This window comes from Odocoileus virginianus, chromosome 32, assembly GCF_023699985.2.
Source record: "Odocoileus virginianus isolate 20LAN1187 ecotype Illinois chromosome 32, Ovbor_1.2, whole genome shotgun sequence".
Taxonomy (NCBI): domain Eukaryota; kingdom Metazoa; phylum Chordata; class Mammalia; order Artiodactyla; family Cervidae; genus Odocoileus; species Odocoileus virginianus.
The window spans coordinates 35872083-35899068 of record NC_069705.1 but is presented as its reverse complement, the minus strand read 5'-3'; the positions used below and the strand labels follow the sequence as shown (position 1 = coordinate 35899068).

The 26986-nt window shown below is 39.5% G+C and overlaps 1 protein-coding gene across 3 annotated transcripts in view; it reads right to left on the bottom strand.

Annotated features, from left to right (window-relative positions):
* Nucleotides 1-26986, bottom strand: part of GPM6A (glycoprotein M6A) — a 232615-nt gene that overhangs the window by 118100 nt on the left and 87529 nt on the right. Inside the window, exons 1-2 of one of the 3 annotated variants that reach the window (XM_020890191.2) lie at nt 12952-12973; nt 12349-12407 (exon numbers count right to left, since the gene is read on the bottom strand). The exons of 1 other annotated variant lie outside the window; for it this stretch is intronic. In XM_020890191.2, coding sequence (XP_020745850.1) covers nt 12349-12385 — 37 coding nt within the window. In that variant the 5' untranslated portion in view covers nt 12386-12407; nt 12952-12973. One more of the 3 variants, XM_070460124.1, reaches the window with a different exon arrangement.

Below are 26986 nucleotides of genomic sequence, written 5' to 3'. Positions count from 1 at the left end.
TGTTCTCTTGACTCTTACAGGCATCAGGTGTCTTCTGAAATATACATCATTTCTTTTTTGGCACAAACATATACCCATTTCTTTAATGTTTGAACCACTGTCATTTCTTGGCAGTAGCACTCAACAATCTCTTCCAAATAATCAGACGCTGAGTTGATGGTCCTTAAACGTTCCCCTGTCACCCTATAAACTACTAGAAATTGCCACAAACCTAAGAATCAGCTGAACACAACTTTGGAACCTCAACTTATAATAAAGACTGATGTTAGTGCAACAAAGTGAAAGTACATAGAGTATAGAGATAATACTGACATTTTCATAACTAAAAGTAGAATTTTAAATAATGCAGTGAGTGACAGGATGGGCAGAGTACCACGGATACCTGTGAAAGGCATCTAAGTGTCACCTTAGAAACAGAACATTTTCAAAAATACACAAGGAACCCTTAGTTGAAAGACATGATGAAATACACTTTCCATAAGGATAGGATTCAAATATATTTTCAGGCTTAGTTCTTTTTTCACTCAGCTTGTTATGGCATGGCTTTTTAAGTGGGATGGATTTTTTTTTTATAATAAATTCTAAGAAATAAAATTTTGTTTCAAATAATGTAATCCTGAGACTACAAAATTTTAAGCTTTAAAGATTTCTAAGTGGTCAGGAAGTGGTTAAATAATTCCAATAACTGTATAACTTGGGGCTTCCTGGGTGGCACTAGTGGTAAGAGAATCTACTTGCCAATGCAGGAGACACAATAGACATGGGTTCAAACCCTGGGTGGGGAAGAACCCCTGCAGTAGGATGTGGCAACCCACTCCAGTATTCTTGCTTGGAAAATTCCATGGGCAGAGGGGCTTGGCAGCCTACAGTCCATGGGGCTGCAAAGAGTTGGACACAACTGAGTGAATGAGCACACAACTGTATAACTTGTGGTAAATGATTCAACATTTTCACAGAGACTTAAGAGGAATTTCAAATTTCAAATTTTACAAAATGAAAACATAAACAGCTAAAAAGAATATTAAAAATATAAAATAGAATTTAAATTTATAAAACAAAATTTAGAAGTAAATCATACTTATACCAAAACCTTGGTTAGAGAAATAAATTGCTTTATTTAATCAATGTATATATGGGCTTCCATAGTGGCTCTGATGGTAAAAAATCCACCTGCGATGCAGGAGACATGCGTTTGATCTCTGGGTTGGAAAGATTTCCTGAAGAAGGGAATGGCTACCCAATTCCAGTATTCTTGCCTGGAGAATTCCATGAACAAAGGAGCGTGGAGGGCTACAGTCCATGGGGTTGCAAAGAGTCAGACTTGACTGACTGACTAACATTATCACTTTCAATCAATACATACTAACCTGAGTTCAATTTCATAACATAATTTTTAATATTAATTATACTGAATGCAAAGCACCTAACTTAGGGATGGGACACTCCAACATCTGGGCCAAAACTGGTCTGAAACTATGAGCATTCTGTAGTAAGATCAGAGGCATCCAAGTCTTTTCCATCCATTCTCACTTTTGCTCACAACCACATTTAAAAAATTAACAGATAAAATTCTGTATCTACATAAACTAAAGGGCATTCCATTGTTTTCCAATGCTGTCCTGCATTATTGGGCACCTGAAGCCTAAACTTTTTAAAAAATTATTATTCAAAATTATTGCTTCCTTATATTTCTAAAGCACAGATAGTAAGACCTCTTCAACGAAAGATTCTGTTTCTTTCACAATAAGCTCTAGTCATGGTAAGTGAGGAGTATTTCCACACAATATTCTGAATTACATTCGATATTGAAATGGTATAAAATTCTTTATCCTTCAAGGACCACAAACAGTCTTGTAAATTTATCTTAGATGATATTAAAAAAAAAACTCTCAAAAAATGGCATTATCAATTTGTGGGAGCTGAGAGTCCATTGATTATGCCACGTGTATGGAAAATGATCTTTGGCGTTTCATTTAATCCAAAGAAAAACACGGCAGATATTCCACCCACTCGCTAGAGGAAAGGACATGCCATCTACTCTGAGGCAGGCAGAGTAAATCACAGATCCCGAAGCAGTATGTTGAACAAGTCCCTAAAGTACCAAGCTCACACAACCTCAAAAGTGAGAAAAGGTTAGCTTTGAGTTGCATATGAATAAACCAATCAAGTTTTAAAGCTTTGCCAATTTTTGCTTAAAAAAGTAAAAATAGCACAACAAATTAATGAGCTCAGAATGACTTTGGAGAAAAAAATACTTGATAAGCTTACTGTATATTCCATGTAGACATGCAAACCATAATCATGTCATATCACATATTATTTTTCTATTTTCTATATAGGAATGATGAACACATTAAAAAATTTCATTAAAAGTAGCACACTGAGAGTACAGACATATTGAAGTGCCATTTTTTAGAACAAATTGTCTAGTATTAGAAATTCAACATGGCCAACCTAATACATCTATAATATAGTCAAATAAGTCATAAATCACCCAGGAGACACTTAAAGTAATTCTTTTAATACTTAAAGACTGAAGCAAAATGAACATACATCAATAAATAAGAGGAAATGTGCCAATAATCTGATACAAATGGAATGAAGTGGCCAGTGAATCTGATTTTTTTTTTAGTAGAGCATATTAGAAGAAAAAAAAATACACTCTGTGTTTTTAATCTATTTTAAAAATTGTGCATGGGACAGGGGCCAAATAAAAAATTAGGGGCTTGAGAAAGCTAGGATTAAAGAGTATGGGTAAAGTATACAGAAAGTGACTTACAGGGAAGGAAAAGAGCCCGGAGCAAACATCATCTGTTCTGAAAACCCACAAGTTACTCGGGTTATGACAGTTGATTACAAAAATGACTCCGTTCTCTACAGGCTTAAAGTTTATGGAGAGAATCCAAATATATGGTCTCTGAATTCCAGATTTTACAGCTTACTTACAACTTTCTATTGTGGATGGTGGAGTAAAAGGATTGAAAATGTTTTATGTTCAGTTATTGTATGAGTAACAGTCAAAAGTCATCTTACTGTAAAAGGATGAATTCTTTTAATTGATGAAAAATTATAATAAAATTTCTAAAGTATTAAGTGAATCTGGGTTTAATAACATGGGGCTCTACTGAAGACCTTCAGAACGTCTCAAAGTCTGTTTGCTTTAGTGGACAAATAATACTCAGTGTCACATCTGAGAGTTCCACAGCTCAGACAATGCTCGATCCTATCTTTTTAAACACTGATTCTAGTAGCAAAATACTGAAAGATGTTTTATCAAAAATATAAACAATTCTTTACTAGCACTGAAAAAGAAATTTCCAGTCTAAAATTCCAAAATTTGTATTTGAATGCTTTTATTATGGAGGGGGGAATGCTTTTTCTAACTAGACACATTTTTTTTTTCTTTGAAATGAAGACTATCTCACTTCATTAAGTTAAAATCCTCCTTGTTCTCTGGATATTTATGTAAGATTTTCTTCTAGCTCCTTTTAGAGTTTAGTTTGAATGAAATAATCATTGACTAAGAGTGTCCATAAAATCAAAGAATCTTTGAAATTTTTACTTAACATATACATGTTGACATTAGGTACTTGATATGAAATGCTAAGAACAGTGCATAGAAAATTAAATATTAGCTGTTATATTTATATTTTTCCACAAAAAGTAAATTATGTTAATATAGGCAGTGAGCTATGTTTCAGACATTCAATCACTAAGTTGAAGTGCAAAATTGGCATGGTATAGACTACTACGAATGAAAATGTATATCCACTGATATAGGAAATGTGGAAAGATGTCTCAAAAATGGAAAAAAATTACTAAGCTCTCAAGGAAAGAGATTTTATCAGATACTATTTCTTTATTTGAATTCTTTACTAGAACATCTCATCAAATAACAATGAAAGAATATAAACAATTATAAGGTTTTTCTTCCACATTTTACATTATTAAGGAAAAAACAGCTCATTCATCTTTCAAAGGATCTCTCTAATGGAGAAAATAAATTGTTTTTAAAATAGAAAATATTTACCAAAACACTAAAATTTCTATTATTAATTAGTGGGAAATGATAGCAAGCAAATTTTTTAAATTCTCTCACCTTTACTTGAGAATAAAGAAAAACCACACATGCTCCATAATAGGAGGCAATGTGAGCAACATGTTTTACCTTCCTAAAACCATTCCCAGGGATCGATTCCACAAAAGGGCTCTCTTTTGTAGAGGTAAGTATACTATTAAGATTATTACTTCTCTGGTGACAGAAATTTAAGTCCAAAAACATTAAGCAACTTAAACAATGTGCTCAAATGTCTTTCTTTTGGGAATTCTGGTTACGCACAGTAGTAATGCTCTGACGTGCTGACATGTCTTAATACTTGAGGAACACACATCATTTAAAATAGCAGGCTTCCCTCCTTTTCTCTCAGATCTCAGACTTGCTCACATTGTAATTTAATTCCCCAGTGAACTATATACTCAGACCCTAATAAACAGACTTTCATCTGTGACCAAAGGTAAATTTTCCACTCACAAGCTAAGAGAAACAGCTATCTTCTGTTTTTCTTTCCTTTTATTTTCACAGAGCAAAAAAAGGAAGTTTCTTTCAGATTAAGAAAATCTAAGACAATGAACACCATTTGAGCATAGAACACATGGGAAAACATGAATTATTTTTACAATGTCAGCTCATCCACAGCTGTGCCACCTGTTAATATGGATGCCATCCAAAGGGATTCTGAAAATAAGCCAAGCAGTCTGCCTTCGATGGATGAAAAAGAAAACTGCCAAGCATTTTTGCATGCTTGAGGTGGTGGGGGGTGGGGGAGGCAGGGAGGATGCTAAGTGTAGAGGCCAATGGAGGCCAAAATCGACAAACCGGAGTCATTTCCTGTATCCTGGGAATCCCACATGTACCACTGCCTTTGAGATTCAAGAGTAATTTCTAAGAAACGAATTTTAAGATTTTTTTTATGTGAACATTTAAAAGTCTTTATTGAATATTATAATATTGCTTCTATTGCTTATGTTCTAATTTTTTGGCCATGAGGCACATGGGATCTTAGCTTCCTGACCAGGGATTGAACCTGCATCCCCTGCATTGGAAGCTGAAATCTTAACTGCTGGACCACCAGGGAAGTTCCAAGAACCATTTTGAAGGCATCACTCTACCTACATTCTTCATCAGTATACCATACCCATATCTCAGTCCAACATACTGTTCTCAGTTTCTTTAGATGTTTAAGATCAAGTTTCAGTTCAATGAGTTAATGACTTGGCTATATTAAGCACCTTCATTTTAAAGTGAGGTCTTTCCTGGTGGCTCAAATGGTAAAGAATCTGCCTACAATGCAGGAAACTCGGGTTCAACCCCTGGGTAGGGAAGATTACCTGGAGAAGGAATTGGCAATCCACTCCAGTATTCTTGCCTGGAGTATTCCATGGACAGATAAGCCTGGCAGGCTACAGTTCATGGGATTGCAACAAGTTGGACATGACTGAGTGACTAACTTCCGCCCCACCATTTTAAAAGATTAATACACTCATTCTAATGATATGGTTGGACTATAAAGAAAGCTGAGCGTCGAAGAATTGATGCTTTTGAACTGTGGGGTTGGAGAAGACTCTTGAGAGTCCCTTGGACTGCAAGGAGATCCAACCAGTCCATCCTAAAGGAGATCAGTCCTGAATATTCATTGGAAGGACTGATATTGAAGCTGAAACTCCAATACTGTGGGCACCTGATGTGAAGAACTGACTCACTAGAAAAGACCCTGATGCTGGGAAAGATTGAGGGCAGGAGGAGACAGGGACGACAGAGGATGAGATGGTTGGATGGCATCACCATCAAGGGACATGACTCAATGGACATGAGTTTGGGTAAACTTCGGGAGCTGGTGATGGACATGGAGGCCTGGAGTGCTGCGGTTCATGAGATTGCAAAGAGTCAGACATGACTAAACGACTGAACTGAACTGAACTGAATGATATGGTCAAAAACTGACATATATCCTCTGTCCTAACGTGATGGTGTTGCTTGTGTTACTAAGCATGGGAGTCTCAAAGACAAGTAGCACCACAGTTAGAAAAAACCTAATTATCAGCAGAATCGGTGCAAATAAAAGATGACAATTCTATTTACATTCTATTCTAAAACATTAAATCTAAACTGCAGAAGTCACAATAACCAGGACAATGCAGAAGTTCTGGGAATATTTACTAAATTTTATGAGATATATACATAATTTTGCCCCCGACAGGCATCTTAGAACCACATTTGATAACAACATGAAGTTAATTTCTGCAAGTGCAGCAGACATTAGTAAAGCACAGCTGTCAAATCACAGGACAGTGTTTTCTTATGTTCTTTATAAAATCTGAATCTCTAAACTTCTTCTAGCTTTTGTCCAAAGGCAGAGATGGCATCTGATGATGCTTGTTGAGAATTTTGTCCACTTGGACAAAACTTTGTCCACATGGAACTACCGTCTATGCAAGGAAAAACTCCCTTTTTCATGGGTCTACAAGGAGCTGACATCCAAAAAGCAAAAGAAGGCTAATTAATTCCTCCATTTCCATGACTGTTTAAAGCTTTTTGATGTTGTTGTTATTTTCCTAGTTTCAGGTCTATGGATTTCAATGTCCAACCATTGAAGATTCCAATTCTATTAATAAAGCAGACACTTTTGACTCAATGCTGGTTCTTTCTCTTGCAATGGTTCTCAAAATATTTTACTACCAATGTTTACTTGGTAAGGTTTAGGGTGAACTAATTAATCAAATTATAAAAATAAAATGATGAAGCAAAAATTCAGCATCACCCAGGATGTGTTTGATAGTAGCAGAAAGTTGATGGTGAAGTATACAATGAGTGTACATTTGGTTCACTCGCCACTTAGCAGGTTAAACTTGGGAAACAATTCTTAAGATTAAGTCCCTCTATATCAGATCCTAAAAGGATCTAGACATGTTTTATTTAGAGGTCTTTTGATGGCCAACAGAAATTCACTCAGATTACCTGGGGGCTGGGCAGCACAGTCACTACATAGACACATGGAGAGATAAAGAGACTCTGCACACACCAAGAATCATCTCCTGATCTCAGGAGAGGAGTCTCATTGACCCAGCCCCTCTTTCTGGAGTCAAAACTTCTAGGTCATAGGCTGCTGGCTCACCTAGGGACTGGTTGCCCTTGGTGAAGCTGTTTCACATCTGGGCAAAAAAAGCCAGAGCTGGTGATGGAGAACAGCCATGATTGCTGCGCTTGGCTGATTCATGCAGCATCTTAAGTGGAATCACTAAGAAGGGGCTGTGGCAGGCAGGTCACACTGACATCTAATGCAACGCAGGGTGTATTTGAAAGTCAGACCCTTGCCTCCTCTGTCTGACGGTATCGAACCCCAGCTCTTTCTACATGCTACTCTGAGACTTTGGTCCAGTTAATTAACCTATTTGATTTTTAGTTTTCTCAATATTAGTACCAACAAAGGTCATGGTGATGAGTCAATGAGGTAATCTATGTTAAAGTCCCTAGGCCACCGTCTGGCACTGAAATTGCAGGGTAATTTAAGTTGACCAATATCATCTAGTATCACAGAGCTGAAGCCCACTCTCTTCTCATTTATTACAGCAGTGTCTGTTCTCCAGGAAGACGTCTATTTAAGGAAGGGTTAGGCTCCAAAGTCATCTGGCAAGGCAGAAATAACCCTGGTCAAGAAAAGTTCTGATACAGTAGCTGCAGACAAATACTGTTTGACTCTAGGTAGGAGGTACCTGAAAGTCAAGTGAAAGTGAGAGTTGCTCAGTCGTATCTGACTCTTTGTGACCCCTTGGACTATACACTCCATGGAATTTTCCAAGCCAGAATACTGGAGTGGTAGCCTATCCCTTCTCTGGGGATCTTCCTGACCCAGGAATTAAACCCGGGTCTCCTGCATTGCAGGCAAATTCTTTACCAACTGAGCTATGAGGGAAGCCCTAGAATAGTTAAATTCATAGAGTGAGAAAGGACATGGTAGATACCAGTGGGTAAGGGGTGGGGAAGGGGAATGGTGACTTAGTGTTTAATGAGTACAGAGTTTCAATTTAGGAAAGTAAAAAATCTGGAAGATGGATGATGGTGAGAGTTGGACAATAATAATGTACTTAGTACCACTGCAACGTACAGTTAAATATGGTTAAAACAGTATGTTTTAGATGTTATGTGACTTTTACCACAATTAAAAAATTTTTTTTAAGTTTTGAAAAGATTTTATCAGCCCATAAATACAGTATATATGCTTTTCTAATGGTGATATATGTGTATACATGTCCATGTAAACTGTATAATTATGAGCAGATGTGTCAAATATAATTGTACAGTGTTGTTAATTATGAGATAGACATTACAACTAAACTGGAAAAAAAAAAAAAGATCTGTGCACTGTCCTTTCACTGAGATACCCCTGATGGTTTTAGTAAGTTAAGGAGATGCTGATGCCGTGTGTTAGCAGTGTGGGCCACGGATGAATGAGGCCCATTAGGCAGGGGCCATGTGATGGGTGTTGAGATAAGGAAGCCGGGCTGTTCCCACCGAGTTTGATCTTCTGTGTCCTCAAGTGACCCAGTTTTTCAGGGTCACCATGAATGGATTCTCAGAGGAAGTCAGTGGTGGACTCTGTTCAGCCAGAGAAGTTGATAGGTATTAATATGCTGCTGGTTAATTATGGTGGAAAAACATGGTGAATAACACTGAGGCTGTTACCTTTTGGGCTGATCAAACATTCCTGGTACACATAATTTTAAGGCTTTGTTTCATTTGATGTTCCTGTTCTAAAAGGAAATCAATCAGGTTTTGGCTGTTTGGAACAGTCCTGCCAATATATGAAGATTCCAACTTGCTTGCTCTTCCTGTTGATTGCTCTTTTCTTTTTATCTCTGTATAACCACTCACTTGTTCTAATCATTGATTCATCAGTGACGATCTCTGTGTGTGTGTGATAAGTCACTTCAGTTGTGTCCGACTCTGCGACCCTATGGATTGTAGCCCTCTAGGCTCTCCTATCCATGGGGTTCTCCAGGCAAGAACACTGGAGTGGGTGGCCAGGCCCTCCTCCAGGGGATCTTCCTGACCCAGAGATCAAACTCTCATCTCTTGTCTCCTGCATTGGCAGATGGGTTCTTTACCACTAGCGCCACCTGGGAAGCCCTGATATTCTCTGTGATCTCTCCTAATTCATAATGTGTTCACTGAGGTTATCGACAAAGCCATGGTTAGTCACTTGGTGGGCCATAGAAACACACATTCTCACTAATACACTAACCATCAGACACGCTCAATCATTTACTTTTCTTCCCAGAGGACTGGACAAAATGTTACAGACATAGTTAAATATCTACAAGTTATAAATGTATACCTTTTAAATTTTGGAAAAAGAAAAACACATGTCTTCATGCACTTTGTTCAACTGTCCATGGTAACTGAAGCTCTTGTTGCTAGATCTGGTGACCATGTATCTTGATTTTTGATGACAGTGATGCTGGGCTTATGATGGCCACATGTAAGGGCCAAGTTCAAAGGAGCCTCTTTTGTTTTCTTTCTTGTTTTTTTCCCCTCTGATACCAATACACTATTGCTTTGATTGAACTTGAGATAAGATAACTGATTTCATTTAGAGGGTATGTTTTACAAAAAACATACTTACTTAAAACAGTAGACTCACTCTCAGCACAATAAGATACTCACCTTTGGGAGGCTGGCAGACACGGATGGAGCAACAGATTAATGACCCACATTTCAGTTTCACATCAAGACAGGGACTCACTGAGCGAACGGCTGATGAAGTCACCCCCTTATTACTATTCTCCTCCCGAATTGAACACATAGAGTTAAATTAGTGCAAATGTCATAGGATTGCTTTCAGTGCCTTTTATAAAGTAAGTGGAAAAGGGAGGTCTCATTTCGAAGAAAAATACCTTTCTTACAGAAGATCTTTTTAAGTCCTTAAGTATCAACTCTATTCTTTTTTTCCAAACACATTTATGAAACCACCAACTTCCATTTCACGTGGCAGTTGAATTTGGAAGACGACATGACTAAACATTGACATGAATGTAAGTCCTTTAAGTATGTAACAGGAAAGAATAGATCTAAATAGTTAAGAAAGGACAGAAAAGCCTCTTTCAAATCCAAGAGAATTCTCTGATATCTGAATTATTATTTTGAAAAATCCAATTTAAGGGAAACAGGATAACAGTTACTTTAAAGTGTTGCCATCATTTAAGTGGATGGGTCATTAAATCTGTCTACCTGAACTCTTGAAAAATCTCTAATGATTTTTATCTGCTTGTCAAGGAACTCCAACTTAGATTTCATCACGTTGCCTGCTGCTCCCACACAAGCAGAAAGAACATTTATATTCAAATATAACAGTCTAACAACAAACTTATACAGGAAAGGTGTCATAAGCATAACTGAAAGGAATGGAAGACCAAAAATGAAGAAAATTAAACCTTTTCTTCAGTAAGAGGAAAAAAAAAAAGCTTAACCACAGATATTTGACTTCTGTATCTCAGCATACTTATAGATCACTATACGACGTTTAATTTGTTTTCCACTGCTGTTCCTAAACAAAACAGGCACATCTATGGTGAAAAGAGCCCACTGAGACAGGAGCAGGTGCTCGACGCATCACCACTGCCCCGACCGCAATGATTTTCAGTGGTGTTACTGGAGGAAAAAACATCACAACTAATTACATCATTTCTCTTGGTTCCTACATCCACCAAGGCATGCTCAAACATGCTCAGACATACTCAACCTGCTACCACAATCCATGGATTATCTCAAGGTTTCATTTAATGTAATGAATATCATTTCTCTATTTAAAAGATAAACTTCTATTTCCTTAAGTAGAATGACTGGCCAAGAAGCAATCTTCCTATGTGCTATAACAAGGTATTAACATAAGGCATTTCATTCCTAAAATAAGGTAATCAATTGAGAAGCCTTTTAAGGATGAAAATTACCAGGAAAATTTGCCATTTCATATCACTGATGAACACTTATGCTATTAGTTCACATAGTAAAGGTAGATGAGGATTTTTTTAAATTTAAAAACATATCATATGATATCTATGTAGATTATTGTGTTTCTGTTACAGAGTATCACTATCAAGTGTGCTAATGTCTAAAATTTGGGTACTGGTTTATTGCCTTTCTCTATTGCTTCTATAAAACCTTTATTTATGGAATGTCTCTGGTTTTATATATATATATATGTGTGAGTACGTGTATGTGTGTGTAAAAAAACCCAGCAAAACTGAAAGGTTCAAAATAATAAGAGAAAAAAAAAACACTGTATTTTCACTCTATTTTATCATGTAAATTAAAATAATGCATTTGTGTACATTCGAAATCAAATTTGATAGCTGAATCTTTTCCATACTGCTCTTAAATATAACCTTTAAGTAGTTTTACCTGTGTTACTGTTTGCATCCTAAGAACACAAGAGTGTTTTCTATAACATTACATAAGCCTTGAAGAGACAGGACAGAAAACGCTGCCAATCCTGGGGTAAAAGCCACAGTTCCCTTCAAAGCTACCTTTGAGACACACACAAATGCTAGAGTGTTGGAATCATTGAAAATTGCTGGTATTTGGCCATTTCAACCTTAAAAAAAACCGACAATTTCACTTTAACTTAAACAGCCAGATATACCTAACAGGCTTAGAAAATGCATCTGAAGATATCCTCAACAATTATTATGCAGAAGTTGGTGACAATCAACTCTACAGAAATGAAAACCTTAACATCAGCATACGCTCTGAAAATTTATGAACCTTCGCTCCATCTTTATTAAAACTCAATTGCATCCACGCAAAAACGGATTTTTTTTTTTAACAAAGGTGCACCAATGAAAATAAATACCCTCTCTGTCTTTGTTCTATCAGATGTCCATTCAAAGGTCGTGATTACGGTCACATCGCCAGATTTTTAACTACATCTAGCTCCAAATATTACATTTGTGGCTCATACCAGGAATCCCTTGACCCAGCTCGACAAGCGTGAAAACATGAAATAAATGAAGATTAACAAAGACAGGTCTAAGGGACAGCTTGCACCAACACCGCAATGCCCTCATCACTAATACTCGACTCTGCATCTGGGTACTTGTATCTGAAAGATTTGCAAATAGTGACAACGTTCACGCCAGACATGACTGCAAGTGGGGAACAGGCTAAAGGGGAAATAAAAAGAAATGCCTTCCAAGAGAGAAACATTCATTAGCCTTCCTGGCAAGTGTCTAAAGCAAACAAGGAAACTGCAAAATAATGACTTCGTTACAAATAAACCCTTTCGAGCACAGTACCTTTTTGTGTCTGTCCCTCTTCCATATTCTCTTCCATGGCTACCTTTCTTCAGTAGAATCTGGTACACGGAATTAATCAAAAGCTCAATTAGATGGAGGAAAAGCAAGTGATTTCTTTTTTTTTCCCTTGGGAAGCTTCCCCAGCAGTGGCTTGGGTAAGCCCTCCGAGCTTAGCTCAGGCTCCCTCGCGCCTCTTGTTTGCTTGGAGACAGGCTGTCAAGTGCAATTTCATTCAAATTACTCTTCCGTGAAGATTATCAATTTTTCTTCTCAAAGCTGCCCATTGTGTACCACTGTAAGCAGGTATTCAAAGCAAAGAGCCTGAGAATTTTGGGGGGAAATTTGGTCTGAATCCCAGTGGCAGAGACTCTAGGACTCGAAAGGCTTGCTTTGCATTTCAAATGGGGAGAAGAAATTGAGGTTTGTATTGAAATCTGGGCTTTAAATGGGAAGCAGGCTGAGCTGGGAACAGATGGAGGGGTGTCCTCCTAACAGGAAGCAGACCACCAACCCACAATTCCCCCTCTCTGCCACCAGAGTGGGAAAGCCCAGCTCCCCGTGGGTTCTTTATGCTGCAAGCTTGCTCCTCACCCAGTCAGATACCTTGCGAAACTGCGTTTTCCTGTTCCCTCCTCCCCAAGTATCTGGTTAATTTGATTTAAAAGTGCCAAGACAGGATGCAATTATACCATCTCAGGGTTTATCTCTAAGAGGTTATGATGGAGAGAGGACTTGCAAGCTCACAGCTCTCAGATTTAAAAAGATAGAGAAGTATGGTTTTCAAAGGAAGGAGTATAAACCTTTAAGCCTGAAAGATATGTTTAAGTCATTATTTCACTTCAGAGCCACGAGACTCTTAAAGGGAAGGGAGAGAAACTGAAATGTCTGTAGAAAGAAATCGATGGATGACTTCGTAATCTATCGTGATGATTTTCGCCCACAAAAACTGATTTGAAATGGGAATCTCTTGAAAGAGAATTGCTTCAGAGGGTCGTCATTGGGGAAGCAGATGGAACAAATTCTAGATAAGGAACGACAGGATAAGCAATTTATAATGGGATTCTGCAGTCTGATTTGGAATGCAAATCACAACGCTGCAGTCTGGCAATAAATTAGCATTTGTACTTCAGTCTCCTGAGTGACAGGGCACGATCCACCAGTCTCAATACTTCACAAAAAGTAGAGGAAGAAAATAAACAGTACCCCTTTCTAGGGGGCATAAAGCTTCCTAGAAGATAAAGGCAGGAAGAAGCCTTGTCTCCGTCTCCATCTTTTAATCAGCAAGCACACAGAGAAACACACATATGTGCACATACACAACTAATTCCTTACCTTTCTTGAAAAATAATTTGCCTTCTAACCACTCACAGAATATGTTTCTCATATTACAGCACATATTTAACATACATTATTCAAAGTGGGTCAGTAACATGTTCCATACCACCCTTGAAACCATGACAAAAGCCACTCTTGAGAAGAAAGGCAATTCTCATACAACATTTCACTTTATTTCACATTATTACTCCTAAAAGAATGTTTAAGACTTCTCACTTCTACGATCATTCGCTATTTATTTTCTCTAGTCAAACGATTTTAACCCAAAGGTAAATATAATTCAAATATATCAAAAACTCATCTCCACTGAATAGGTTTCAATTTGTATTCAAGGGTTCATGAGAGAGCTGCTTGCTCAGGGCACGGACTGAAAGAAGGAAACCATGAGGGAAATCAAAGAGGCAAATCATAGCAGCATCCCTGCTTCCACTTGTCCCCAGGCTGACATAACCTGGCACACAGTCAAAACAGAATGAAGCATCACTTCTCATTAATATTCTCTATTCATTTAATACCACAGGAATCATCAGTGAAACACATCATTAATAGCAACAGCAGTAGAAAGAATAATGCCACTTGAAATTTTCAGAGCACTTTACAATACACGTGCACATGCATTAACCCATTTGCAAAACTAAGAGGGAAAGTGCTGTTTTCACCCCATTTTATGCTGGAAAAAACTGAGACTCAGGGAGACCCAGGGACTGGACCAGTGAACAACCAAGTAAGTCTGAGATTTCATGTCAGCAATTCCTCGTCTAATGCTCTGAACCACAGGCAGCTTTATCCCCTAGTGAGTGTCCTCGGCACCTTCACAAGTCAGACTCAGTCCATACTTTCACCATGTGAGCCAACGGAAAGATGTGGAAGGGAGACAAAAAGAAAACTGTAAGAAATCTTCACTGGGCAAAGGTAGATGGAAAAGTTACTGTAATTTACTTCCCTTCTGGAAACTTTGCAACAGAGCAACAGATTCCTATAATGATCAACTTTTTTGTCTGAAGTAGACTTTTTCATGCACAAATCTTTAAAAGAAGACAATAGCAATTTACACCAATTTTTCAAATATACAAAGAAGCACCTCTAATCCAGGCTAAAAAGCCTCTTATGGGGAGAAATAAGCATACACACAACTTCCTTACGGCAATCACTTCTTAGAGCGTGGAGATTAATTTTTTTATTGTGGTAAAAAAGACATAACATGAAATGTACCATTTTATCAATAACCTCAGATATGCAGATGACACCACTCTTATGGCAGAAAGTGAAGAGGAACCAAAAAACCTCTTGATGAAAGTGAAAGAGGAGAGTGAAAATGTTGGCTTAAAGCTCAACATTCAGAAAACTAGGATCATGGCATCTGGTCCCATCAATTCATGGCAAATAGATGGGGAAACAGTGGAAACGGTGTCAGATTTTATTTTTGGGGGGTCCAAAATCACTGCAGATGGTGATTGCAGCCATGAAATTAAAAGACACTTACTCCTTGGAAGGAAAGTTATGACCAACTTAGACAGCATATTAAAAAGCAGAGACATTACTCTGCCAACAAAGGTCTGTCTAGTCAAGGCTATGGTTTTTCCAATGGTCATGTATGGATGTGAGAGTTGGACTGTGAAGAAAGCTGAGCGCCAAAAAATTGATGCTTTTGAACTTTGGTGTTGGCAAAGACTCTTCAGAGTCCCTTGGACTGCAAGGAGATTCAACCAGTCCATCCTAAAGGAGATCAGTCCTGGGTGTTCATTGGAAGGACTGATGCTGAAGCTGAAACGCCAATACTTTGGCCATTTGATTCGAAGAGCTGGCTCATTGGAAAAGACCCTGATGCTGGGAGGGATTGGGGGCAGGAGGAGAAGGAGACGACAGAGGATGAGATGGTTGGGTGGCATCACCGACTCAATGGACATAGGTTTGAGTAAACTCCGGGAGTTGGTGATGGACAGGGAGGCCTGGCGTGCTGTGATTCATGGGGTCGCAAAGAGTCGGACATGACTGAACGACTGAACTGAACCCTATATAAGTGGACAGTTCTGTGGCATTAAGTACACTCATGCTGTTGTACAACCACCATCATCATCCATCTCCAAAACTTTTTCACCTTCCAAAAGGGAAACTCTGACCCATTAAACACCCTAATTCCTTCTCCCCCTGTTTGAGGGCGGGTGAGTTTCTGGGGCTGATTGGTGTGTTTAGAATTATTTTTTTAAGTCTTGTTTTTGTTTAAACTAAATCTTTTGAACAACCAAGTAATTCAAAACTGTTTCAAAAAGAAAAAGAAACATAGTTGTCATTATTGTATTAACCTTATGAATTTGAAAATATACTTCCATGAACCCCTAAGAATTGGCAATTCTCTGTTTTCTAGATTGTTTTTTTAATTTAATTTTTATTTATTTATTTTTAACCATCTTGACCACATCGCATGGCATGTGGGATCTTAGTTCCCTAGCCAGGGATGGAAACCCATGCCTCTTGGATTGGGAACATGGAATCTTAACCACTGGACAACCAGGAAAATCCCTATGTTGCATTTAAGACCTACAAATTGAGATGATGAGACATCTCATCTAACATGCTTTCCATCACATCACATTACGTTTGCCACACTCTATTTTCAGTAGATTAAAACATATAATATTTTATCAGTGGGAGTTTAAAAATATGGTACTAAGTGTTAAATATGATTCCCCTTTCAAACATTGCCTAAGAAATATTTGTGAAATATATGACATTTTTCCCATGTAAACTAGAAGACACAATTGCTCACTAAATCTAAACCTGTTGTGAGAAGATACTTTGCAAATAGTACATCAGATAAGAGGTTAATATCCGAAATATGTATAAAACTCACAACTCAACAACAATAACAAAGGAACAACCAATTTTTAAAATATGGTCAGAGGAGCTGGACTGATGTTTTTCTAAAGAAGACATACAGATGGCCAACAAGATGCTCAACATCCCTAATCATCAGGGGAATGCAAATCAAAACCACAGTGAGATATTACCTCACACCTGTCAGACTGGTTATTATCAAAAAGGCAAGAAACAGAAGTGTTGAGAAGGATGTGAAGAAAGGGGAACTCCTACACACTGTTGGTAAGAATGTAAATTGGTACAGCCACTATGGAAAATAGTAAGAATATTCCTTTTTCTATTCATAAAAAATTATGAATAGAACTAACATATGATGCTTATGAACTGCATATGAACTTACATGCAGAGTACATCATGTGAAATGCCAGGCTGGATGAGTCACAAGCTGGAATCAAGATGGGTAGGAGAAATACCAACAACTCAGATACGCAGATGATACCACTCTAACAGCAGAAAGTGAAGAGGAACTAACGAGCTTTTTGATGAGGGTGAAAGAGGAGAGTGAAAAAGCTGACTTAAAACAACATTCAAAGAAGTAAGATCCTGGCATCCAATCCCATCACTTCATGGCAAATAGAAGGGGAAAAAGTGGAAACAGTGACATATTTTATTTTCTTGGGCTCCAAAATCACTATGGATGGTGACTGCAGCCATGAAATTAAGACACTTGCTCCTTGGAAGGAAAGGTATGACACCTAGACAGCATATTAAAAAGCAGAGACAGGACTTTGCCGACAAAGGTCTGTATAGTCAAAGCTATGGTTTTTCCAGTAGTCATGTATGGATGTGAAAGTTGGACCACAAAGAAGCCTGAGCACCAAATAACTGATGCTTTCAAATTGTGGTGCTAAAGAAGATTCCTTAGAGTCCCTTGGACTGCAAGGAGATCAATCCAGTCAATCCTAAAGAAAATCAACCCTGACTATTCATTGGAAAGACTGATGCTGAAGCTGAATCTCCAATACTTTGGTCACCTGATTCAAAGAGCCAACTCATTGGAAAAGACCCCAATGCTGGGGAAGATTGAGGGCAGGAAGACAAATGGGTGACAGAGGATGAGATGGTTGGATGGCATCATCAACTCAATGGACATGAGTTTGAGCAGACTCTGGGAGACAGTGAAGGACAGGGAAGCCTGGCGTGCTGCAGTCCATGGGGTCCACAAGAGTCAGACACGACTAAGTGACTGAACAACAACAATGATCCAAGCAATTTCACTTCTGGGTATTTATCTGAAAAACATGAAAACACGAATTCAAAAACAAACATACTACATTTATCCTAGCATTATTTACAGTAGCCAAGGTATGTAAAACACCTGAGTGCCCACCAATGGGTGAATGGATGAAGACAATGTGATACACATGTACAATTGAAATGCCGTGGCTTAGGAGTTGATGGCAGAATGATACAGATATTTCATAAGTGAAACTGTAAAACGAACTGGCAAGTGGAAAATGAGTAATCATATGCCATGTCTCTTTTACCAAGTGCTTGTCACAAGCACTGATTAGTGTAAGGGCAGATAGAAAAATTCAATAGGAACACTATCTAGACCAAATTAACCCTTTCAAAATAGGAAAAATCTATTATAAGTAGTTATTGTAAACCAAAGTTGAGATCCTCAAAGTTACGTTAACTTTCAAGTTTACGTTGACACAGGTTGTGAACTAAGGAACTGGGATTTGAAATTCAGTCTTTCTAATTCTACATCCACTCTCACAAGAAGATAAGTCATTCAGTACTTGGTTACCACAGTCATAAGACATGTCATGTCACCATTTCTTCATTTTTGAGTGAAGTCTTCGTGTTAACACTAATGACAACAGTCATAAGTTATACCTTAGCTGAAAGATGGATTTTCTTGCTCCATTCATTTGAATCAAAAGTCAGCAATTTGGAACTCTCAGTTAAGTCCAACCTTACACATCACACTGGATATTGCAAATGACAAACCATTAAAAATAAAAAGCAAAATGGGAATGTGTATGTGTGTGAGAGAGACAGAAAGAGAACAAGGAAGACAGAGAGGCTAACATAGAGCTTGCAAAGCTCATCAGAAGTGTTGAGTTTTGAAATACTGGTTTTAAATCTTGCTTTGAATGTTCCTGCAGGCACAGATGATAGGAAAAATCCTTTGCGAAAGCTGATTACACAACATGGTGCATAAAGATATGATGAGGAAAAATCAGATTCAAGTCATCTCAGCTTTATAATGAGCACTCTGGTCTGTTTGGTTATACATTAGACTGCAAGTCCTTTCATGGCTCAAAAAAATATACTGGTGTCTACTCTTACATTTCTGGAGAGCATCTCGGGTAATCTAAACATTCTTCTTATCTCAGAAAGAGGCTATGCACAGACAGACAACTTCTCTTCAAAATGTCACCTGCCAGTACATATGAATTCAAGACTCAGGCAGGGCACAGCAGGCTTGTCCCAACAGGCACATTAGGATGAAAGGCACTTCCTCTCCTCTGTCTAAGAGGGGCGAGTGATTTATGCATTGTTCCTTTTTGGTGAGTTGTACATCTAAGACATTTAGGGGGTTCTTAGTCTTGAGCAAGACACCTTTGATCATGATCTACACTCCATGAGTTAGAAGTGTAGAAGTGAAAGTTGCTCAGTCATGTCGACTCTTTGCCGTTCCATGGTCTATACAGTCCATGGAATTCTCCAGGCCAGAAATCGGGAGTGGGTAGCCTTTCCCTTCCCCAGGGGATCTTCTCCACTCAGGGATCGAACCCAGGTCTCCTGCAATGCAGGCAGATTCTTTACCAGCTGAGCCACAAGGGAAGCCCATGAATACTGGAGTGGGTAGCCTATCCCTTCTCCTGCGGATCTTTCTGATCTAGGAATTGAGCCGGGGTCTTCTACATTGCAGGTGGATTCTTTACCAGCTGAGCTATCAGGGAAGCCCTAACAGCTAAGTCCATTATGCACCAGAAACCACCAGAAAACTTTCTCCCAAGAGCTGTACTGGCAACGACATACGGTCTATTTAGATGACGTACCACGGCAATGTGATATCTAAGGAAGATGGACACACTCAAGCTTTCAAGCACCACAAGAAATTTACATCCTCAATGTTCCTTTGCTCCGTGTGCACAGGGCAAATGAACCCTGGAGAGCACCCCTTGGTTCCCATCTGGTTGTGCAACAGCCACACACAATCCATACATACATTTGCGACTATTCTTTAGGTTTGCTGCAGGATGCTCCAGTCATCCCCAGCACCCCACTGCAGATGTCCAAGATAAATGCAAATCTATTTTTAGGATCTGATATTGCAGATATTAAGGGAAAACTGATGTCTTTCCTCCCTCCATTCCAAAGACTGAATTTCAATATCTTTTGTCTACAATGTGTATTTGCCAAGTATCATACATTTTTTCCATTTTTAACATTTCAATACAAATGCTATTTCAATATATATTCCTCCTGCCTGTCATTGAGAGCAGAAGCCATAAGTTGCACGTGTTTTCTCTGCAATCTTTCATTCAATGAAGCTGAGGACAGACCTACTTTGAAGTGACAGGTTTCCCAGGGGCCAGGGGGAAACAGTGGAAACAGTGGCTGACTTTATTTTTCTGGGCCCCCAAATCACTGCAGATAGTGATTGCAGCCATGAAATTAAAAGATGCTTACTCCTTGGAAGGAAAGTTATGACCAACCTAGACAGCATATTAAAAAACAGAGATATTACTTTGCCAACAAAGGTCCATCTAGTCAAGGATATGGTTTTTCCAGTAGTCATGTATGGATGTGAGAGTTGGACTATAAAGAAAGCTGAGCGCCAAAGAATTGATGCTTTTGAACTGTGGTGTTGGAGAAGACTCTTAAGAGTCCCTTGGACTGCAAAGAAATCCAACCAGTCCATCCTAAAGGAGATCAGTCCTGGGTGTTCATTGGAAGGACTGATGCTGAAGCTGAAACTCCAACCCTTTGGCCACCTGATGCGAAGAGCTGACTCATTTGAAAAGACCCTGATGCTGGGAGGGATTGGGGGCAGGAGGAGAAGGAGACGACAGAGGATGGGATTGTTGGATGGCATCACCAACTCGATGGACATGGGTTTGGGTAGACTCTGGGAGTTGGTGATGGACAGGGAGCCCTGGCGTGCTGCGATTCATGGGGCCACAGTCGGACATGACTGAGCTACTGAACTGAACTGAATTGAACTGACTCAGTTTTCTTGTTCAGTTGATAAGCTGTGTTTGACTCTTGCAGCCCCATGGATATAGCACACCAGGCTCCTCTGTCCTCCACTGTCTCCCAGAATTTGCTCAAATTCACGTCCATTGAGTCGGTGATGCTATCTAACCATCTCATCATCTGCCAGCACCACACTTGGAAAGCACCAACTCTTCAGCACTCAGACTTCTTTACAGTTCAATTCTCACATCTGTACATGACTACCAGGAAGGCCATAGCTTTGCCTAAATGGACCTTTGTGGGTGAAGTGATGTCTCTGCTTTTTAGTATACTGTCTAGGTTTGTCATAGCTTTCCTTCCAAAGAGCAAGTGTTTTTTAATTTCATGGCTGCCATTACCATCTGCAAAAGCATTTAATAAATACTTGTGTAGCAGCCACTGTATGCTAGACATGTTTTTATCTTTCTGATCATTTGTGATCTTGGGAATAACTGGTATTCCTACTGCACAGGTCATAAGACTTAGACTGAGAGAAGCAATTAACTTACAAGGAAATCAGGAATGAGACACAGGCTATCATATGTCCCATTAAAAAAAACCCTGCTTTTTAAATAGAATTTTCAGGTGACCACTCAGAATTTCTGTGTTGTTAAAAGATTTGTTTCAATACTGTGTTGACTTCGATTACATTCACTAAAAAGAGGCAGATACTGACATCTATAAAGCTGAAATAGTACACAAAACTGGATCCTAGAAGCAAGTGGTCACAAGTAGCTTCTCTGGATGGTCCAGAGAGAAGAGAATGCAAAACGTCCAATCTGTGCAGTGACATCTAAAACACCTTTGGGAAGTCAACAAAAACAAGTTTCTCATGTCTCAAAAAATAGAGCTGCACACCTGTGTTCACTGCAGCAATATTTACAATAGCCAAGATACTGAAGCAACCTAAGTTTCCATCATCAGATGACTAGATCAAGAAGATATGGTACATACACACAATGGAATGTTACTCACCATTGAAAAGAATGAAATCCTGCCATTGCAACTACATGGATGGACCTAGAAGGTACTATGTTTAGTGAAATAAGTCAGACAAAGACAAATACTGTATTGCTTCACTTATATGTGGAACCTAAAAAACAGAATGAATAAATATGACAAAACAAATACAGAAAAAATAAAAAAGATTTTAAAAATTACAAAAAAAAATTTTAAATAGAGCTTTTGGAGACTCTTGTCAATGAAGCCATATTATAACCCCCAGGTCCAAATACATCAAATCATGCAACAATAAAATGCAGAGTCTCATTAGTCTAAAACTAATTAGACTATTAGTTATTAATCACTCTATTAGTGATTTATTGCAATATTTCTATAGTAGGCATTCTGTCAGGTATTCTGCTTTGAGCTTACCGTACCACTACCCACTATATGATTTTGGTCAAGGATGGTCTGTCTCAATTTCCTCAAATACAAAATGAATGCATTAACACTTGCCCTGTTGTCTTCTGACTGCACCAAGTGCCAGACACTGTGCTAAGTGTTTTATGTACATCATCTCATTTTATCCCTCCAACATCTTCATAAGATAGGCCTTCATCAGTTGAAACCACTTAGTAGATGATGAAAGCAGATGAAAAAGTTCTTCCAAAAAACTGTACAAAAATAGTGTAATTATAACCATTGTTTAAAAATAAATATAACCATTGTTAGTAAAGCGTGCTGTACAAAAAATATTAGTGCTAGAGTGATATAGAAATTGCAAGTTGACAGCAGCAGATTCATCCACCTGATACAACTCAGAAAAGCAATGCTAAACATTTAGGGACTATTATATGCCAGTCACAATTCTTAGCATTTGGGGCCATACTTTTGCTCAAGAATCTTCAAAATAACCCTCCAAGCATGCACTAATGTTATCCCCATTTTACAGATGCAGAAACAGAGGGAAAAAAAGAACTTGCCCCAGGGAACAATGTAAATGGCAGGGCTGGGCAAAGAGACCAGGCAGTCCGATTTCTGAGCCTGTGCTCTTAATGCTAGCACTAAACCACTCCTGTGAAACAGGCTCCAGCAGATGCAAACCAAATAGCTGTTTATTCCCCAGGCTTAGGGAACAAATAGCAGGATTACTTTTCCTCACGTAGATGGCTTTCGGCCATTCTCTAGGCTCACTGAGGTCAGCGCGGTGCCCTGGCTGGGCTGGGCTTAGCAGTCAGTTTCCAAGGGCAGCTCTGCCTGCTCTGCGCATCGTCCGTGACCTCTTTACGGTTCTGCTTCTCATTTGTAAACTAAGAAACAGAAAGTCTATTCATGGGGGATTTTGCAGGATCCAGTGCATTCAGCACAAATCTTGGCACAGGTGCGGCTGGCACTCGGTACACGTGAGACTCCCTCCTTCCTCGAATGTGACATCAGTTCAAATAATTAACTCTCCCATAAACTGCTTAGAAAAGAAGAGAGAAAGACCTCGGGTCTTGAAGTGTTAGGTTTGAAATGAACTATTACTGTCTTGAGTCATAAGGTAATCCACTTGGCAAAAACAATTTTATCCTGAGTATCTACAAATATGATTTTTTTTCTTCCTAAAACAGTGTGGAAAGATTTTCTCAGGGGTCAGTAGATTCCCTTTGATAGACTGGGGGACTACTCTGGATTAGCAATCCCTGGGTCAATTCTAGACTTGCCCAGGTCATAGGTCTGCCTAAACCAACTGACCACAAAGCAGAATTGTCTCAGAACTGTTATCAGGTACAGTGGGAAGCATGGTATTAGCTTCCTGCTCATAAACCATGTTGAAGTAACCAAGAACATGGCTTTTCATACTATAATCTGTCCAAAGCTTAGTAAAGGGCACAATTTTGTCAAAACCTCATTTTAAAACTTTAAGATTTCCTAAAGTAGAAAAGACCAGGCAGGTGACAATCTTACCATGTTGTTTCAAGACAACAGTTATTCTCTGCAAAGTGGTTCTACTGTTCACAGACCAAATAAAATCCAACAATGGTCATGGCAATAATAATAAAAGCAAATGCTCAGATGAGCCCTTTTGATGTGCCAGGCGCTTCTAAGAAAAGGATACGTATTTCCCCCATTTAATCTTCACAATAATTCTATGAGATAGGCAACATTATTATTCTCACCTTGTAGATATCAAAACTGAGGCACAGAGCGGCAGAGTTGAGAGTCAAATCAGGCAGTCTGTCTGCAGGGGCCACAACTGTCCATTTCAAAGAAATGTGTGCACATAAAACAAAGCACTCTTCTTACGGCTGTCATCGAGGCATGCCACCTGATAGCTCAGTTGGTAAAGAATCTGCCTGCAATGCAGGAGACCCCGGTTTGATTCCTGGGTCAGGGAGATCCCTGAGAGAAGGCATAGGCTACCCACTTCAGTATTCCTGGGTTTCCCCTGTGGCTCAGCTGGTAAAGAATCCTCCTGCAACGCAGGAGACATGGGTTCGATCCCTGGGTTGGGAAGATCCCCTGGAGAAGGGAATGGCTACCCACTCCAGTGTTCTGGCCTGAAGAATTCCATGGACTGTGTAGGCCATGGGGTCACAAAGAGTCATACACGACTGAGCGACTTTTTCCACTTTCATTTACCACATTCCTCATCCAGCTCATAAAGGAATCTTCAGTCCCTCATGTTTATATCTTCCCAGACAACCAAAATCTTTTTGTGGAATAAGTCAAGGCAGGATCATGAAAACAAATAAGTATTTGTAGTCAGGCCTAATTCTGCTTCACGTTGTTCCCAGTGGAGAAACGAAGTGTACTACTTTCCCATTTAACAAATAGGGAGATTAAGGGGCAGAGAGACCTGAAGCAGTGCGCTCCGCCGGCGGCCCTTTGGCACCCGGAAGCCGTGATTCGCTGAGACCCTCTGGCCTTGTCTCGCTAGGCGCCAGCCTCGGACCATGGCGAGGGGCCCCTCCAAGCAGCAGTACTCAGCACAGAAAACCCACAAGCAGTGGTCAGGCCTGAGTGGCACGAGAATGGAGAGAAGAATCTGTCTTACTAAGGCCTTCCTCGGGCCAGTGAGATTTAGGCCACCGTTTTTTTGAATGGTGAGTAGAGAAACTGGACTAGAAGGCTCCGCGTCCTCCAGAGAAAGCCCGCAAGGCGAGGTCTCTGAGCCGCGTGAGGGGAGACAGCCCTCGAGAGAGAGGCCGCGAGAGGCCGACACCACAGAAACAGATGCCCGCGGACTCTTGGAGGCGCCCGGGTGCGTTCTGACGACTCAGCTGAGAGAGGTGTGGTAAGATCTACTCAAACACTTGGCCAGATCTTTCATCTGAAAATGGTGGCTGGGCTTTCACACGGCAAAGCTTAGAACCTCCTACAGGAGGTCCCCGAGGCTCCCTACCGGCTCCCAGCCCGGCGACCTGGGCCAGGGGCAGGTACAGGCTTCAGCAAAAGGACACAAGGCTCCCTGATCCCCAGGACAGAGCTCTTCAGCTGCTTTTTTCGGATTTTGTTTTATTCTTGCCTTGTTTGTTCACTCGGGTGATTACAAAAATCTTTCAAAAGCCAGACATGGGGCCGAACTCTCAGTTCCCCGCCTCAGGGAGGCCGCCCGTGGGGGTGTTCACCGGGCAGGGCTGCACCCCCGATCTTCACAGGTTGCTTCCCTTCCCCAGCGCCTCCGTGCTGAACGCTGGAGTCAACTCACTGTGCTGGTGTGTGGGTCCCACGGCTCTGTTACACTTCTAATCCTGAACGGAATGGAAGAAGCTATCACATTCTCACCTGCGCATTTTTCCCTTAACCAAAGTTTAAAAGAAAAAAAAAAAAAAGAAAAACCAACATTTTTTATAAGCTGACAGTGACAAGAGATGCGAGAGCCTGAGCCACAAAAAATAATAATTAAATATTAGAATTATGACCATCACTACTATAATAAAATAAGGCATGTCCCTCCAGTTTTTTGAAGCAAGCTCTCATGGCTTTTTTGCATCATACATCTGCCTCCAAAGGGAGGGAAGAATAAACACGCATGAAGGTCATTCGGCTGATGACTTGTCAGTTTAATTCTTTTCGTACCTGAATCCTCCAAATGGGACCGGAAGCCCCCTGACTGGACCTCACGCACCCGCTCTCTCCTCTGCTCTAGCACTTTCTACAGCACTCTGTTCTCCCTTGGCTTTGCTTGTCTCTCCTGGTCAGCATGCCCTCACCACAGGGTCCCACCACATGTTCGAGTGCTACTGCTGAGAAGAAGGTGTTGTAAACTGTATCTTGTTTTCCTGGGTGCTTATGAAAAATTGCCAGTTCCTGGGAGCTCAGGAAAGCCCACCATGACGACACTGCCCAGATCCCTTTATCCTGGAAACGCATTGCTATCATATTTCTCCTTAGGAACATATGACTACATAAATAGCACATGAGACTACTGTTGACGAGAATCCATTTAAGTGATTAGGAAGCACAAATTTTATCATATGGTGGAAAAAGATAAAGAAACTGAGGAAGAGAGAGGTGAAATAACTTGCCAAGATCACGCAGCTTGTTAGGAGTAAATTCAACCCCAACATATCTCTCTGTAGTAATGACTAGTGGCTGCTGACTCATCAAAGAAAATGGAGGTCTGGTAGGAACTGGATAAATAACATGAGCAGTGACACTGTTCTGTTCATGTTTCTCATTTTTTTCCTACATAGACTGTACTTATACAACTAACAATAATGTGAGAGTGATATTATTTTAAATGCTTGACACAGGAGCTGGAGTCTGCTTTTTTAAAAAACTTTATTTAATTTTAATTGAAAGATAATTGCTTTACAGAATTTTGTTGTTTTCTGTCAAACCTCAACATGAATCAGCAGTAGGTATACATATATCTCCTCCCCCTTGAATCTCCCTCTCTGGATTCTGCTTTATTTGTTTTCTTTTTGTTTTTTTTGCTTTTTTTTTTAAAGAAAATCCTGGTGTATATGTAATGTACACTCTTGGAAAATCTAACACTGCCCTACTCCTAGGTTTTTAAGAAATCTTATTGGGGAAAACATTGAAAGTTGGTCAAGATTGGTGTTTTTATTTAAAGGATAAAGATGCTTGTCCAAAACCAACTTGAAATGATAGGGAATCCATAAAAGGAAAGCACTGCAGATAAACCTACTTGAAAATCTTATTTCCATGACAACAGAAACAGCATTAAAGGGCCAGTACACCTCTGCACTGCTTCGTTGCCAACAGATTCTATCATCTGACACATTTTCAAGAAAAGAAATAATCTTTCACAAATATGCTAAATTATAACTATTAAATT